The sequence below is a fragment of the Glycine max genome, chromosome 19 (assembly GCF_000004515.6).
Source record: "Glycine max cultivar Williams 82 chromosome 19, Glycine_max_v4.0, whole genome shotgun sequence".
Classification (NCBI taxonomy): Eukaryota; Viridiplantae; Streptophyta; class Magnoliopsida; order Fabales; family Fabaceae; genus Glycine; species Glycine max.
The window spans coordinates 41,698,693-41,716,734 of NC_038255.2; the positions used below are offsets into that span (position 1 = coordinate 41,698,693).

At 29.7% G+C, this 18,042-nt stretch overlaps 2 protein-coding genes across 2 annotated transcripts; one reads left to right on the forward strand and one right to left on the reverse strand.

The window, feature by feature from the left end:
- Positions 1 to 8,447: 8,447 nt before the first annotated feature.
- On the reverse strand, positions 8,448 to 11,989 carry LOC100818913 (receptor-like cytosolic serine/threonine-protein kinase RBK2). Its single transcript, XM_003553397.5, has 7 exons — positions 10,954 to 11,989; positions 10,374 to 10,625; positions 10,136 to 10,290; positions 9,767 to 9,846; positions 9,547 to 9,682; positions 9,281 to 9,430; positions 8,448 to 8,852 (listed from the first exon to the last, which is right to left on the reverse strand). Exons 1-7 carry the CDS (start codon positions 11,285 to 11,287, stop codon positions 8,742 to 8,744), a joined length of 1,218 nt encoding a protein of 405 aa, XP_003553445.1. The 5' UTR covers positions 11,288 to 11,989; the 3' UTR covers positions 8,448 to 8,741.
- Positions 11,990 to 14,045: 2,056 nt separating this feature from the next.
- On the forward strand, positions 14,046 to 16,646 carry LOC100819453 (probable LRR receptor-like serine/threonine-protein kinase RKF3). The gene has a single exon (XM_003553398.5). It carries the CDS (start codon positions 14,277 to 14,279, stop codon positions 16,185 to 16,187), a length of 1,911 nt encoding a protein of 636 aa, XP_003553446.1. The 5' UTR covers positions 14,046 to 14,276; the 3' UTR covers positions 16,188 to 16,646.
- The last annotated feature ends 1,396 nt before the right edge of the window (positions 16,647 to 18,042 follow it).

An 18,042-nucleotide genomic window follows, 5' to 3' on the forward strand; every position in this document is an offset into this window, starting at 1 on the left:
GTAATTACTTAAATATTTTTAATTATATTTATTTTATGACGTTAAAATAATGACTTAAACCATTACATACTTTTTCTTCCAAATTATCCGGTTATTCATTAACAAAGTGATTGCAATAATTGTTGCTAGGAACAAACATTCAAGTATATCCATAGAGTCATCAAGATGGGTTTCGACCCACGCCACGCTAGAGGTGGATCAAGTTCAATCTAAAAATTAAAAAAAAAAATCAGTACCAATAACTTTTCAGCTCGGCCCACTTAGCTCATGGGTTAAGTGAGCTCAACCTGTGGGTTGGTGGGTTAGCCCGTTAACCCACCAAATTTAAATAATATATTATTTTATTTTATTATTATTATAAATTTATAATTATTAAAAAATTAAATTTTTATTTTATAACTAACAATCCGCTTTTTTGGTGTCCAAAATAGGTATTATTAGGCACCAAGTCCCTAAAATAGGTGGTATGATGAATGTTTTAAATGGTGCAATAGGGCAAGTCTAGATAATAACAAAACCCAATTAATTAACAACTATGAATTTGTTAATGGTTTGCAAGGCAACTACGCTGCACCTTTCTTAATTTCTTAAAAATATAATTTCTTAATATTTTATTGGTATTTAATATTATTTAATATATATATATATATATATCAATAAATTTATCTTTTTTTAAATATTTAGTATCATATTAAATATAATTACATTAAAATTGAGTAAAAAAATTAATTATATTTTTAATTAAGCACGTATTATCTTCAAACATGTTTAAGCCTATTGAAAATTTACATGATTTGCTCCTTATGTGTATAAATTAAAAAGAAAATAGTAAATATAAATTTATAATTATTTAAATTTAAATTCATTAAACTTTTGCATTATAAAATATTTATAAAATAAATTTTTTATTATTTTATAATTTATTATAAATAATTCATTATAAATGAAATTTGTAAGTATTATGAATATCTTTTAAAATTAAACATATTGATGATCAATCTTTTCATGAGATTATCATCATAAAATACAATATATCAAATATTATGATTTATTAAAGTAATTTATCATATATTTTCTTATAACCTGTATATTTCATATTCATTAATATTTAAATAAGTAAAAAGAGTAAAATATAAAATAATTAACTTAACTTTGAAATCATCAAAGATATGAGTATAGTTTTATAGCATATAATCATAATAATTGTTCTTAAAATAATCATAACAATAATGTGAATAAATTTTACATTTATGTAATTTCTCACTCACATAATTAATATGAAGTAATGGGTAAAAGCATGACAATAATTGTTCTTAAAATAATCATAACAATAATGTGTGTTGTTTTATTTATTTGACTTATTGATGATATTGTTTATTTTTTTTGTCGAAATTAATGGTGATGTTGAAAAAGAAGAGGAAGTTGTTCTGGATTTCACGGTACATGACTCTAATGTTTAATTTCAATAGTTTAGAAATTTATTTTTGATGATATTTAAATTTCAATTATCTTAATGTTGAATGTTTATTTTGAAGACTTCAATCACTCTAATATTGAATGTTTGGATTTGATTTAATTTGTTTTTTATATTGGATTTTATTTTAAGTTGTTTGGAATAAATTTAGTTTTGTTAAAAAAAAAAAAACAGGAAAGTGGGTCAGCCGGCATAACCATCGATCTGTGATGGGTCAGGCCGGGCTGACATTTTGTTAACCCACACAAAAGTGAACCGAGTTGGGCTAGCCCACTTTTAACTCAACCCGTTACGAGTCAACCCACGTGGACTGAACTGACCCGTTTTGACAGCTCTAGATAATCAGGGCACAGAAAACAAAATGTACCACGATATGTGTTATGTACCCCAAAAAATATGCAAATAGGTGTTCATAAATTATTCAATCCAATGATAACCGGATGAATCAATAATCAAACGAATAGAAAATAAGTAAAACCAAATTTGTAAAACCGACTTCTAAAAACATAAAAGTAAAATAAAATTGAAAATCATTCTATCAAAATCTCTTTGAATTGGATTGAATCGAATAAGATTTTGAACAAAATCAATTTGACGATGAATCAAGAAAAATTAAAAAAATTAAATCAAATATTTTTTTTATATCGAATAATTTAATCTGCGAACACCCTGTTATAAAGAATATTTAATTACACGAGAACAACTAATTATAATTCTCAGATTATATTTAACAGTCAAGATTACAATCCCAACTAAAAAATGCATGTCTTCTATTATTCACGTTTTCTTTCTACATCGTGCGCAACTCTGGTTCTCTCCCACTCGGCCGGATCACGGCAACCATGGGGGCCTTGGCCACTATCTTTTTTAATGTAGTTTTTTGTATTAGGTAATGTAAAAAAATTAATATTAAGTAACTATTTTTCTTTGAAAAGTTCTAAATATCTAAATAATATTATTTAAGTATTACTTATCATTTTCATATTTTAATAAAATATTTTATTCTTTTGTAATATTTATTGTAGAGATAATTATATTTATTGTAGTCATTGTCACAACAAATATTTTTCTTTTTTAATTTTTCAATTTTTTTTAAAAGTAAATTATTCTTCAATAGTTATTGGCTACTATTGTTCTAAAAGATAATTTAGTTAGTAACGTAGCTTATTCAAATTTAGTACGTTTTTGGAATATGATTAATATCAATTTTCATAAGAAAGATATAGTTAACATAAATATTAATTTTTATTATAAATTAATTAAATTTCTTGGTGACATATGAAATTAGTTATTGTCATTTGTAAATTAAGATATTTAGAAATAGGTTTTTTTATGAATGAAAAATATGTTTGATATTTTTATGTAAATGTATTCTCTATTATATATATTTTTTAATTATTTTATAAATTATATGGATATTTTCTATGTAAAATATATAAAGTTGGATGGTAGTTTAGATAAGCATGGAAGTAGGCATGACAATGAAACTCGTATCGGTGGGTGTCCGTCCAAATTCATCTCGATTTTGACGGGAAATATCCGAGTTGATCAGGTATGGATTCAGGTTTGAGGATTATTCGACTTTTTTAATCGGGGTCGGAGACAGGGATGCCACTAGTTGTCCCATACCCATTCACAAAAAAAAACTTTTATATAAATCTTAACGGGAAATAAGGTGAGGATGGGATACCTGATACCCAACGAGTACGAGGATGAGGTAACAAATTTTAACGTACGGGTATATGTTGGGGAGTCGAGATCGAAGATTGGGGAGACAATATTCGTCCCCATCTCATCCCATTGCCATATCTAATGAAAGGAATGTTTATAGTGGTTAGAATTTTTATATATTTGATACGAGTCTATGGAATGCATGTGTAGATTGTAGAGTTAAAAAGAAGAAAGAGAGGCAAAAAGAATGAAAATATATATAGTTGGTAACAATGAAGTCCGTAGTAAATTACTACCATGTTCTTTTGTGTACGGCAAAATTACTATCATGTAATTACATTGTCAATTGGTGGACCAAGTTTGCAACTAGCAAGCCTATTTTCTGTGTTGATGGTAAGGTATTGGAATTAGGACCGGTTCTAAGCGTAAAATAACTTGAAGTTGTTGTTTTATGCTTACAAAAATATTAGGGAAAAAAATATTAATAATTATAAGACTCATATTTTCTAATAATATTCATAAAAAATAATATAGAAAAATTATAGTTTTATTTTTTGTTAAGACCCATAATTTTATTGTTTAATTTCATTTAAAATTAATTACTCATTAATTCTCATTAATTAGCTATTTATTGATTGGTTATATCAAAGGTCTCTCAATTTGAATTATTAATTTTTATTTAAATTAATCTGAAATCTCCTTTCTTATTTTCTTCAATTAGCGAAAGTAATTCAAAAGTCACTTTTTATTATCTCTCAAATTAGATGAAATATCACTCTTATTTTTATTTATACTCTTTGTGGCTCTTTGTTTATACAGATTATTCATTCCTTTATTCTCATTTGATTGATTAAGTACGCTTATTGATCTTTTTCTCTTTATATTCTTTGTTTTGGTTTTGAGTTGTGACTTGACTTTGCTACTCCTGTCCTGATTTACATGTAAGATATTACACATGTTATTTTAATAATTCTTCTATCCATTTGGCTAAATCATTTGAATCTTTTATGTTTTTTTTGTCTTTTGAAATATGATTGAAATTTTTATAATTTTATTTTAATCCAATTCGGGTATTATTTTGGTAAAATTTCTTGAAATTCTAAAATATTTTTGTTTTACATTTATTAGTTTTGGCGTTTACATAGCATTGTGGTAAAGTATGTCAACTCAAATAAGTATATAAAACAATTCATTTGTAAGTTGACAATCAAGTTTTATTGTTCTAACATATTTTTTCATAATCTTGATTTATAATTTTTATTTATTTTTTATACACTAGTTGCTTTATTTCAAAATGTCAATTTGAAAATTTGAATATGATTATTCAAAACTTAAAAAAAAAGAGTTAATGCTTTAATTGAATCACAAAAAGGGACTATAGATAGATTTATTATAATAGATAAAAATAAATATGAAAATATAGGTAATTACTTGTTGGATGAACAAGTTAATAATGTAGAAATGGATGAAAATGAAAATAGAGAAGTATTACTTAATGAAGAAGTTGACAATGTAGTAATTGATGAAAATGAAGATAGCGAATAAGTATTATTAGTTAATGAACAAGATTATATTGATTCCCAAACTTAAAATGAAAAAGAAGAATAAATTAATAAATTAAAAGAAACAACTATTAAAAATATATATGATCCAAGTCAATGGACAAATATTATTACAAGTTTGAGAGTTTTATTAGTAGAAAAAAGTCCTATTGAAATTACTAATATAGATTTTCCTAAGGATGAATTCTCAAGGCATTTTTCTTTATCATTTTACATTCAGAAGTTGTCTAATGGTGAACAATATGAAAGAAGATGGTTAATTTATTAAGATTTGGATAAAGTTTTTTGTTTCTATTGTAAATTGTTTAATCTTGTTTCTAGTACAATTAAATTAGCTAATGAAGGTAGTAGGGATTGGAGAAATATTAGTCATAAGTTGAGGAATCATGAGATAAGTAATGGGTATATTACTAATATGAATTTATAGATTAACTTAGAAACAAGGTTACTAAAAAATAAAACAATTGACAAACATGTTCAAGAACAAATAAATAGAGATAGGAAACATTGGAGAAATGTTTTATTTAGAATTATTGCGGTTGTTAAAACTTTTGCAAAGAATAACTTAGCACTTCATGGAACAAATGAAAGAATTTACAAAGAAAACAATGAATTTTTTTTAAGTATAATTGAAATGATTGCAAAATTTGATCCTATAATGCAATAACATATTCGTCAAATTAAAGATAATAAAATTCATAACCATTACCTTGGACAAATGATGCATGATGAATTGATAAATTTGTTAGCAAGTGAAATTAAAACAAATATTATGCAAAATATTAAGAATGCAAAATATTTTTCAATCATACTTGATTGTACTCCTGAAGCAAGTCATAAAAAACAAATGTCTTTTATATTACGGTGTGTAAATGTTTCTTCAACTCAAATGCAAGTTTTTGAATATATTTTAGAATTTTAAAAAATAGATGATACAACTCGAAAAAGTCTTTTTGATGCTATTATGAATGAAATAAATAATATTGGACTTGATGTTAGTAACTTAAGAGGACAAGGTTATGATAATGGATCAAATATGAAAGGAAAACATCAAGGTGTTCAAAAAAGAATTTTAGGCGTTAATCCTCGATCATTTTATTCTTCATGTGATTGTCATAGTCTAAATTTGGTACTTTATGATATGACTAACTCTTGTCCTAAAACTAGATCTTTTTTGGAGGATTACAACGCATGTATACTTTATTTTCTTTTTCAACAAAAAGATGGAAAATTCTAAAAGTCATATTCCTAGTCTAACTTTCAAACCATGGTCACAAACACGATGAGAAATTCGTATTGAAAGTATAAAAGCTTTAAGATTTCAAACTCCACAAATAAGAGATGCTTTATTAAAATTAGATGAAATTAATGATGATCTTAAAATAAAAAGCGAAGCTAATTATTTAGCAACGTATGAGCTTGGAAATTTTGAATTTTTGTTAAGTATGACTATTTGGTATGATATATTATTTGTTATAAACTCCATTAGTAAAAAGTTACAATCAAAAGATATGGATATGGATGTTGCTATAAAACAATTGAAAGGTCTTATTTCTTTTTTTAAAGAAATATAAAGAAGATGGATTTAAAAATACTATAATTTTTGCCAAAGAAATTATTACTGAAATGGATATAGAACCTAAGTTTCGTGAAAAAATGTGTTATTTATAGGAAAAAATCATTTTATGAGAATATTGATAATGAAGTTGTAAATTTGCTTAAAGAATCATTTAAAATTGATTATTTCTTGTATATAATAGATCAAACAATTATCGCATTAAGAAATAGATTTGAACAATTAAAATATATGAAGATATTTTTGGTTTTCCATTTAGCATTAAGAAATTAAAGTTTTTGGATAGTAATAACTTAAAAGAATATTGTCTTAATCTTAAACGTCATTAAAACATAATAATTACTCTAATATTGATGGATTAGATTTATTTACAAAACTAAAAATTATAAGAAAAATTATACAAATAGAAAATGATATATCGATTGACATACTTAATTTTATAAAAAGAATTAATTCTTTTCCAAATGCATTTATTGTTTATAGAATAATATTAACAATTTTCATAAGTGTTGGTTTGGTAGTTTTTTTTTTCAAAATTAAAATGAATTAAATGTTATTTAAGATCAATAATATCTCAAGAAAGATTAAATAAATTAGCTTTAATATTACTTGAAAAATAAATATTATAGGAATCAATTATAATAAATTAATAAATAACTTTGCATCCTTAAAAACTCAAAAAAATAAAATTTCAATAAAAATATTAATTTTTGTTAAAAAAAATTATTAGACTAAAAAATATTTAATTTTTATTTTTTTTTAAGTCTCTAAATAGGTTGAGTCGACCTTCTAAAAATGATGTTTTAAATAAATAAAAAACGAGTCAACTTATATTAGAAGAATGGGGTCATTTTTTGCTTATATGCACGAGAATGGGCAAAGTAAGAAAAAAGTTGCTTCTTATGATAAATAGAGTTATTAACCCTAAAAAAAATCATTTTATTGCATTTAAAGGTGATTCTATGCAAAAGAATTCGATACTTTCACTGAGTCCAATCTTTATAAAGAAGAATAGTTACTTGACGAATGAGAAAGTTTCTACATAAACAACACCTTTCCAAATTTTGAAATCACCCTGTAAATTTTTAAGATTTGATTTCGTGTTAATTGAATTAGGAACGTGTGATCACAATTATTATTATTTTTAGCAAACTTCTATTTTAATCTTGGAATTGTACTTTTAAAGTGGGAATTATACGCAGTAAAATATAATACAAGACAAAAACTTAATTTTTTTTATCTTATATTTTATTTGTTCTACAATATACAAGTAAAATAATATCAATTTTATTATAATATATTTTTTAATCTTAATTATTAATTTTAAATACAATTCATATTATTATTATATGTACCAACAAAACTAAATCCAGTGATAAGGATTGGGACGAGAAGAGGAAAATCAACATCTGTGTAGTGAAAACAATATTTTGGATTCATCACTTTGATTGAGCGTAAGGAGACTTGGAGAGTCTGGGGAGAGAGAAAAGAGAGAGTGGGGGAGGGAGACGTGGGAGTGCAAGATAGCGGGGAGGAAGAAGTGATTATTTTTGTCTTTTCAATCTTTACTATTTGAGATAAAAAAAATTATTTCATGATTTTGTAAATAACAAGAAATTGAATGTGTTTTGTCCATCTTTATCTCATTTATGCTATCTCATGATAATTTTTGAAATCAAACATAAAACAATTGTATTTGATCCTGATATGTAGTATGTTTTTTTAACAAATCAAACGAATATATAATATACAATTTTATAAAATTTTAATTTTAAACCCACCTTTGCAAAGTTGTTATTTTTTATTCTTTAATATACAAAAAATATGATAAAAGGAGTAGAGTAAATGACTAAATATAGTTTCACAAAATTAGGAATTAAAATAGTAGTTTTATAAAATCAGAAATCATAACTGACTCTTATATTTTTAAAGACTAAGTTGAGACTGAGAGTTCACGGATTAACCAAAAAAGGATGAGAGTTCACTTTTCTTTTTTCTTTTTCTTTTAATATGATTTTTGTTCATCTTAAATATGTATTTTGGTAATCAAACTGATATCTCTTAAAATAAAATTGTACTTTTCACATAATATTTTTTTAAAAAAATCTCACATGTTTTGAAGAAGATTAATAGGTTGCCCTAATAAACAAAATGTGGATGAGAATTGGGAGAAAATAATGTATTTCTTTCTTTCTTTCAAGTAATTAATAATCTTAAGTATTTGACTTCTTTGCAAGAATCTATCATGAGCATGTTTGAGAGACATTACCATACTTTTGTGTTTCATAAACTACAATATATTCGGTTTGTTAGGGGCAATTTCTATGTGCAGAAACTCCAATTCCTTCAATGACGTATGGGGGGAAAATGTAAAATTGGAAAGGATTAGATACATCACCATCATCATTCTATCACAATTTAGTGTTGCTGTTACTCGTATGATTTATGTTCCTTTCAATTAATCAGAATCGTCAAGAAGCTCTTCTTGAAAGACTTTTCGGAAGAATGGATGTTGAGATTTCTTCGTGAACTTAAAGCAGCTAAGGTTACCATTCAAAAGTTGTACAACCTGCACCAATAGGTCAATTGCCAAATCATGAGCTTTTTATTTTTTTATTTTTTTATAATGCCAAATGATTAACTTTGTTATAATTAAACAGAGACCCCTAAGAAGTATCTAAAAGGGTTCCATTTTCCTGGGGTTTAATTTATTTACATACATAAGTGATTAAACTTTTGGGTAAAAAAAAACTCAAAATTTCTAAATCAAGTCAGTTAGAGTTGCATATTGTCTGCCACTAGTAAATTTGACCACGGTAAAAATAGAAACTTGTATGGAAGATATAAGCATTATACAACATTCAATATACGCCACAAAGATTCATGAAGAAAACACGAAGTGAAACAAATAATCACGTCATAAATAGAATAAGAAAAGGCAAATTCCAAAGTGAAAACTACGTTTAGTTGAAATTTTAGAAGAGCAAGAGAACGTGCCTGTTTCATAAAGGGACGATGAATAGAAGATTGTTGAATGCATAAAGAAGCCGCCCAGAGCATAATTTTAATCTGACGACAGTCAAAATCATCGGCTAATGAAGGATCAATCAGCTCCCTAATAGAATTCTTTTTCAGCAAAGGTTTTGCCTGAAAAAGAAAAGTATTAGAAAAATAAGAAATTACCCTATTACTATCATTCATAATTAGATGTTCAAACACGCAATTTTATTTGTTTATTTATTTTGTTGAATTGCACAACATACCCACAAAACAAGGCTTTGTTGTGAATGATCAAGTGCTCGTCTCCCTGTGACTAATTCTAATAGCACTACACCAAAGGCAAATACATCTGTTTTCTCATCCACTATCCCATGAAGCAAGTATTCAGGAGCAAGATAACTGCGCAGTCATAATTGAAAATTGAGTTAATTCGAAGTTACAAAAATGTACAACACGTAATCATTTAGGAAGGTCACAACAAACCCAAAAGTCCCTTCAATTTTTGAAACAGTGTGATGGGTCCAATTCTCTGGTAGCCATTTTGCTAGCCCGAAATCACAAATCTGCCAAAAATAAAAATTCTCAACTTTTCAAATTATAATTTATTCTTAAAGCTTTATGCAGAAATAATGTCCACTTACGCATTAAAAAACAGTGCAATTCATTTTAGGTTGTTAGAGTATAAACGGGAAAAGAGACAGGTTTAATGATTTCATGTCCTAACAAATCCTGGGATCTTCCAAAAATTGTTTGTCTTTACGAACCATAAAAAAAAATGCCAAAAAGCCTGAGTATGTGGTGATGAATCATAGAATCATATTTGCACAAAAGAATCCTAATGCATATCCATACCTGCGGCTCAAAGTCCTCGGTAAGCAAGATATTTGCTGCTGTTATATCTCTATGGATAATTCTTCTTTGACAACCTTCATGAAGATACATTATACCCTTAGCTGTTCCTAATGCTATTTTCTGCCTTATAGACCATGGTAGTTTCTCCTTGAAACCTAACATCAGTGAAGAAATTAACAACAGTAAAATGAACTGTAATGGTAAAAATTGGATAAATAGTAATGAACAATAGACCTACCATTAAGCACTGAAGCTAAGCACCCTTTTTCAGACAACTCAAGCACTAAATGCATTCCTCCCTCCACCCCATAGCCAACTAACTTAGCAGTATTGGGGTGGTTTACATGAGCCATTATGCCAAGTTCTGATAAGAAGTCCCCTATAGTTTCATTTTCTGTTCCATGTGTCAGCCGTTTAATCGCTACCAGCTGACCATTTGGCAAACAGCCTTTGTAAACCTCAGCATAACCACCCTTTCCAATAAAATTTTCTGCAACCAGCCAATGTAAAATGAATTTAATTTCTATATTATCCCAGTATAAAAAAAGTTATACTTCAATCAATCAAAAATTAGTGTTGGTATTACTTATGGATATGACTTTTAAAATAATTTTTATAAAAATCAATAAATTTATCGTATATTATTTGTTATATTCTTAATTTGTGATTGAATAATACGGTGAAAAACTTAACTTTTTATGATTTGAATAACAATATAACTTTTTACACCATCCATTAATAAAACTATTTAAACTATTTAGTGATGTAAAATTATCTAACTTATGGTAAGAAATGTAAACCTGAAGCACATTGCATACCTTGGGTGAAGCAATTGGTTGCAATTTGTATCTCATGGTGAGTAAAGATCTTCCAGGGTGGTCTATGCAAGGACGAATCTGCATCTATTATAGTCTCCCTCATGCTACTGCTCATTCTTCTCGAAAGCTTGAGGACACTAAGAGGATGCAATGTGGCTATTGGCTTCTTCGATGTGTCCCTCAACAATTGAAGAAACGCAAGCCACCTAGAACCGGGTTTTGACTTATCAGAATCCACAATAGTACTGGGTTCTTTGGAAGAACTAGTTTCTGATTCCGAGCTCTTGAAATAGTCCTCAAGAACACCAACAGGGGAATCCACCTCGTCCTTCATTTTCCGAAGCCCGCAAACCCAGAGGGTCCGAACTAAAGAGAATAAATTACAAATCCAAATCCAACACGAAAGTGTGAAACTTGATGAAGCAGGGAACACATAGTGGATAAGATGAGGAAGAATTTGAAGCGAGTAGACAAATAAAAAATCTGACACGACAGGAAAATCTAGGAAACCAAATTAACGAGGATAAATTTGAAAGGGCATTGTGGGGAACGGTTGTAGAAGTTTAAGTTAATGGAGCTATCAACATAATTTTGCTAGAAAACAATGAGGACTTGGTTGAGTGTAAGAATGAACGAAGCCCGAGGAATAAGTGAAAGCAACGCAACAACGAATGTATCGGAACAGGTGCACTGAAAAATCACATGGCAACACCAACACAACATCTCAGTTACCCACAACGTGAAATCAATTCACAGCAAGGACAACAAAAATTTAATCAAACATTACATGCTGCAAGTAAAAGTGAGGTAGCTGGAATGCCATAAAGACAATATCATAGGTTATTTTCATTAATGTTTTGTTTTTTGTTTCTCACTTTCTTTTCTTGAGACTTGTAACACTTGTAACACAGAAGGGGTGGGAGACCAGGAGACAGAAGCGTGAACAGAGATGAAGACATCAACCGTTAGTTATTACTTAGCCTTCTCCATTCAAGCAAACAACAAGCTTCTCGCAATGTCGCTTTCTAGTTTAATTGTTTAAACGAATTTTTATGACTCATTCACGCAAAAGAGAACGATTGGATGATAAGAATAAATGGTAATGACATCACTTGTGAGACTGTTATCTTGGCTTTATGAAGTTATAATTGCGGATGATTGCCTATAGAATAAGAAATCAAATCAGGCTAAAATATGTTTTTTTTTTTCTTCAATGTTCGAAATTTTTTGTTGTATGTTTTTTGTCTTCAATAAAATTTGATATCAATTATATATCTAAACATTACTCTGATGACATATCTTAATTTTGTGAGAATTAAGAAAATATTAAAAATTTTACAAGGAATTTTGAACATTTTCTTATTTGCCCGGAAAAAATTATTTTAGCCAATAAAACTATTATTATTATATGATGATAATGCTATGGAATTATTTTTTAATTTTATTTTACATTTTCTTTCTATTGCAAAAAAGATGCTGCAATGTCTTTTGTTACTATTTGAATTCTCGAAGACGACGAAGAAATAGATAACAGTGAACTAAAGATGGCCTTAACTGCTTGTCATGGATGGTAATAGCTTCTTTGGTCAGAGAAAGGCTCTGTTTTGTGTCTGTGGTCTCCTCTTGATTTATTGGGGCTATTCGGCTTGTAGCTAACTCAGTTAGGTGACCCTTGGCTTCATTCATCAAAATGTGTCCTGTTTAATGTCCCATGTGTAACATGAAAAGTGAAAGAGATTTTAGATTATGGGCAAATTCTTGGGTGAACCACCACTTTTTTTCCTTTTTTTTATTAATTAAAAGTCAATTTTATCCTTATTTTTCACCATTGATATAAAATAAAATAATTAGATGGTGCAGATTAAAAAGCACCAACTAAATATTTATTTGCTTAAAAAATGTTAAAATGAAATTATATCATGAATAGACTACTTTGACCCTAGAAATACGGATTATATCATGAATAGACTACTTTGACCCTAAAAATTACTAGAAATACCAAATAGGTATGGTACCATAGAATGTTTGTATTACGGATTTAAAGGGGTATAGCTAATTAAGTTGTTTGCATAAATTGTTGTAACTTTTCTGGTATTTAAATTCAATTTTTGTTAATAAAAAATAAGATGTTTGCATTTAGTTTTGGCACAAAAGGCTAGTTAAACCAAATATAAAATAATATCTAATTCAGTTCGGTTTGCCTTTAAATTTAATGTTAAACTTGAATAAAAAAAATCATTTTTTTCGATTCAATTTGGATAGTTTATTTCTTTTTTTAGTTTTAATTTATTTTTATACAAATACTATAATTATTTTTAATTTAACAACTAATAAAATATTTTAATACAATGATTTGTTTGTTTGAACTTAATTTAATGTTTGTTAGAATTAGATATATAAATTAACATTTATATATCTAATTCTTTTCTTAAACTACATTTCATTTATTTTTAAAATTACTTAAATAAATTTATTACAAAACTTAACAGACAGGTTAATAGTTAATAAGAGTATGAGTGATCCGGGAAAAAATTATTATTTCTTTCATTTAAAAAATTTCTCAAACTTAAAAACAATAAGGATGTCTTTTTAATAAAATAATAAGGATATTTTAAAAAATTAATATTCATAAAATATTATATTATTTATATAATAAATAAATAAAAAATAAATCATAAATATATATTCATAATATCATTCATAAAATAATATATTATTTTAAAATAAACAAAAAAGATAAATTATACAAATAATATATTATCTTGAGAATGAAGTGTGTTTATTTTAGAATTTTTATATTAATAATTTAATAATATAAATATTAGATTGAGTTTTGATCGGGATTAAAAATTTCAAATCCGTCACAAAATTTAATTTTAATTGAATTTATTAAACTAAAAATAATCTAATTAAATGTCAGAATCTAATAAATAAATAAAAATTGGATTGGATTGAATTATAGGGTTTCAAGGATTGAGAGTTAGAGAACAAGAAGTTCTAAATTTACTCAGCATCAAATAAAGCGATTAGTACATTACAATTTTTTGTTGTTGAAAAAGATGGGTTAAAAACCCCAAATTAGATTAATAACCAGGAGGAAAGGCAATAGCAGCAGCATGAGCCAATACAAGCAATAATGAAATAAAAAACATTAGTAAAATACTGGAAGGAATCTATTGATTGCTGAGTAAAATATGAAGGGGTTCCATTTTGGAGATTCTAGATGTAAGAGGAGAGAACAAGAGACAAGAGTTGAGTTCAATAGCATGTGCTTTGCTCAACCTTGATTCATTATCACTAACTAACTAACTCATCATTCTTCAATGTCCTTTCCCTTCTATTTCTACATCTTTTCTGTTCTTTTCCTTACCTTGTATCTCCCACCTCCTTCCCTGGCCGCAAACCACACCGTCCCATGCCCCCTCCACGTCGACGTCCTCCGCGAGGTTGGCGGCGGGCGGCGGCCCAAGTTCGACTCCGGCACGCAGTGCCATTACATCCTCCAAGCCCTCCACCTCCTCCAGGCCGACTACCTCCGGCGCAGCAGCCTCTTCGTTCCGCCGTTGAACTCCTCGGAGTCGTGCTGGAAGACCTTCCAATCCTTCATCAACGAGTTCGACCCCAGCATCACCGACATCCGCGCCTCCTGCGGCTTCAGAACCGAGTGGATCTCCCAGGGCTGCATGAACTTCACCACCAAACAAGAATTCGAAGAAATTGTTCCCCCCAACGCAATCCAACCCGTGGTAGCGGACTGCAACCAGCCCCTCGATAACAACGCCCCCTGCGCCCTCTGCATCACCAAACTCTCCAGCATGTTATCCTACTTAACCGGAACAACCGTAGGTAACGTCACCGATTGCAGAGCCTATACTCAAATCTACGCCGCTTCTCTTTCTGATCAATACGGAGCCTCTGATCCTGGAACAGCTAAGTGCCTCTTCGGTCTCGATTTTTCCTCCTCCGGCTCCGGTGGTAAGCGACGAAAAATCCTTATTGCGGTCGTTTCCGTTTTCTGTGTGTTGGCTTTGGCTGTGTTTGCTGGGCTTTGGGCTTACTTGAGATTCAAGAAGAGGAAGGAGGTTGCTGGAACAACTGAGCTGGGTTTGGGTTCTGGGTTGGATTCAATGAACCAGAGCACCACTTTGATTAGGTTCACTTTTGATGACATTAAAAAGGCTACCAGGAACTTCTCCAGGGATAACATAATCGGAAGTGGTGGTTACGGGAATGTTTACAAAGGGATGTTATTGGATGGTAGCCAAGTTGCTTTTAAAAGGTTTAAGAATTGTTCTGTTGCTGGGGATGCTAGCTTCACTCATGAAGTTGAGGTTATTGCGAGTGTGAGGCATGTGAATCTTGTTACCTTGAGAGGTTATTGTACTGCTACCACCAATTTGGAAGGCCACCAGAGGATTATTGTCACTGATTTGATGGAAAACGGGAGTCTTTATGATCATTTATTCGGTTCTGCTAAGAAGAATCTCAGTTGGCCAATTCGTCAAAAGATTGCTCTGGGGACCGCTAGGGGGTTGGCTTATTTGCACTACGGAGCTCAACCTTCCATAATCCATAGGGATATTAAGGCTAGTAACATTCTTCTGGACCACCATTTTGAAGCCAAGGTTGCGGATTTCGGGTTGGCCAAGTTTAACCCCGAGGGAATGACTCATATGAGTACTAGAGTGGCTGGGACTATGGGGTATGTTGCTCCTGAGTATGCCTTGTATGGACAATTGACAGATAGAAGTGATGTGTTCAGCTTTGGGGTTGTGCTTCTTGAGCTCTTGAGTGGGAGAAAGGCCCTTCAGACGGACAATGATGGCCAACCCGCTGCACTCACTGACTTTGCTTGGTCGTTAGTTAGGAATGGTAGTGCTTTGGATGTTGTTGAAGATGGTGTTCCAGAACCTGGTCCACCAGAAGTTCTTGAGAAGTATGTGTTGGTTGCTGTGCTGTGTTCTCATCCACAGCTATATGCTAGGCCTACAATGGATCAGGTTGTTAAAATGCTTGAGACAGATGAATCTGTGCCCTCATTGATGGAAAGGCCAATTCCTTTTATTGCTGGGAGGCTTGATATTGAGAAATCTGCGCTGAGTAACTCGGGTCACCTATGCAGTCCAACTGGTTATCAAGCTTATACATTACAAGCTCGACGAAAATCTAATTCTAAGGAGGAAGAAGAAGAAGAAGAAGGAAGTTCGGTGGCTGAGACTGTTACAACAGATTGAAATTGGGGAAATTGGATTGTTTTCCACTGGCTGGTGTAGGCATGATTTTTTTATACATTCAAATTTTAGATTGTATCTTTTTTCTTTTTGAAGGTTTTCTGTTGTAAAGGGAAAAAAGGTATCCAAAATTTGATTCTTTTTAGAGTTTATAAAGGGACATGGACAATGGCTTCCTCTTGCTCTTGAACAGCCCTCACAGATTGAACCTCTTGTTCTTCTAACTAAGCCAAGCCACATCTGGTACCGAAAACCGTTTGATTTTCATCTTGTGGGGTTTATACTTTTTCTTTAGAGTGATTCCATGTCATTCCCTCAGGATGCATCATTTTTCTGATTCTAAGTTAGCATTTTTTTTTTTTCTGATTCCCGCAGACAGAGAAAGGAAGGTCAATCTATATCGTTAAATTTATTTTTCGATTTCTTACAAAATTAATGAAATATAAAATAGCCCTTGGATCATGAATGTAGTGTGAACTTTTTGAAAAGGTGAAGCGTGTGAAAATTAACTGAAGCGATCAAAGTTCTGGTTTGTTTTTGGTTTTAGTGGTTCTAATATGGGGGTGCCATTATTGTTGTTAACAACGTTGTTCCAGTGTAAAAATAAATAGAAGGGATATTCTTTCTCCACAGGTGGGAAAGGTAATCTCAGAACCATGGTAAGCGCCGTCTTTCCCTACTTCACAGCTATAGACGAATTTTTTTATATGTTTTATAAATAATGATGAATAAAGGATAAAAGATTAGGATTTGGGAAGTAGAAGTAGCTTAATAAAAAAAAAGTGTGAAATGATATATATTCATAATTCAATGGCAGTAGAGTATGTCGATGTCTTGTTTATCTTTTTATGCATCAGTTTTCATATAAAATAATAGCAATAAGTTGAAATTGGATCTATTTTTTCTTTTGCAATAAACATTACATGCGTGTTTGTTTCAAAGTGGCATTTGACTTGAAAAAAATAAAGTATTGATTGAAGTTAGTAACTGTTACTTCCACGTTTTTTTTGCAATTGGACGTAGAAAACTAGTTCTTGAATACCAATTTCTAAACACACTGGTACGTTGTGCTTTTTAAGAAACAAGGTAAGCAATTAGTTAAGATGATAAACTTACTCTTAACACTTACGCTAGTACGCTAGATTCGCTCTTCGTGACATAACCTACCATTTGGTGAAGCGATAGCTGTTGGTATAATAGTTTACTTCCAATGTCAACTGTGGATGTCGATTTGCTTAAGTTAGAGAGACAAGCAAAACATAATCTTTGCTATTTTATTTTCGAAACTTTATAAAATTAATGAAATACTACTACTAGTATAAGCTAATGGAATTGGATATTTACTCGAAAAGCAATAAATTTATAGTGTAAATAAGGAAATTTATTGGTTAATTAATCCATGCGGCCTCTGTTTATATTGATTCTATTTCTTGATAACTGGCCCAACTGGCTTTTTGTTTTATTTATTGGACAACATCATAAGGCAATCAGAGACAACATTATACTATACCTGGCAATCAGAGACAAATATACAGATTCCGCTGTTTAAATTAGGTGGTGTTTATATAAATTAATGCATTCTTTGTTGGACAGTATAAGGCAATAGGTTGAATGTAATAAATTACTCAAAAGCTTCTTAATAAGTGGAGCTTTAATTGGTGTGATATGGCGTAATTGATGATAACAACAAAGTAGTCGGGTGAGGCTATACAGATTAATAAAAAGAAAATATGCAATTATTAATCTGATACAGCTACTATTAATGGTATCATTGTGATGTAGCAGAAAAAATAAAAATAATGGTATGTTGTGTCTCTGTGATCTGTTTAGCCATACAATTATACTAGTAATATAAATA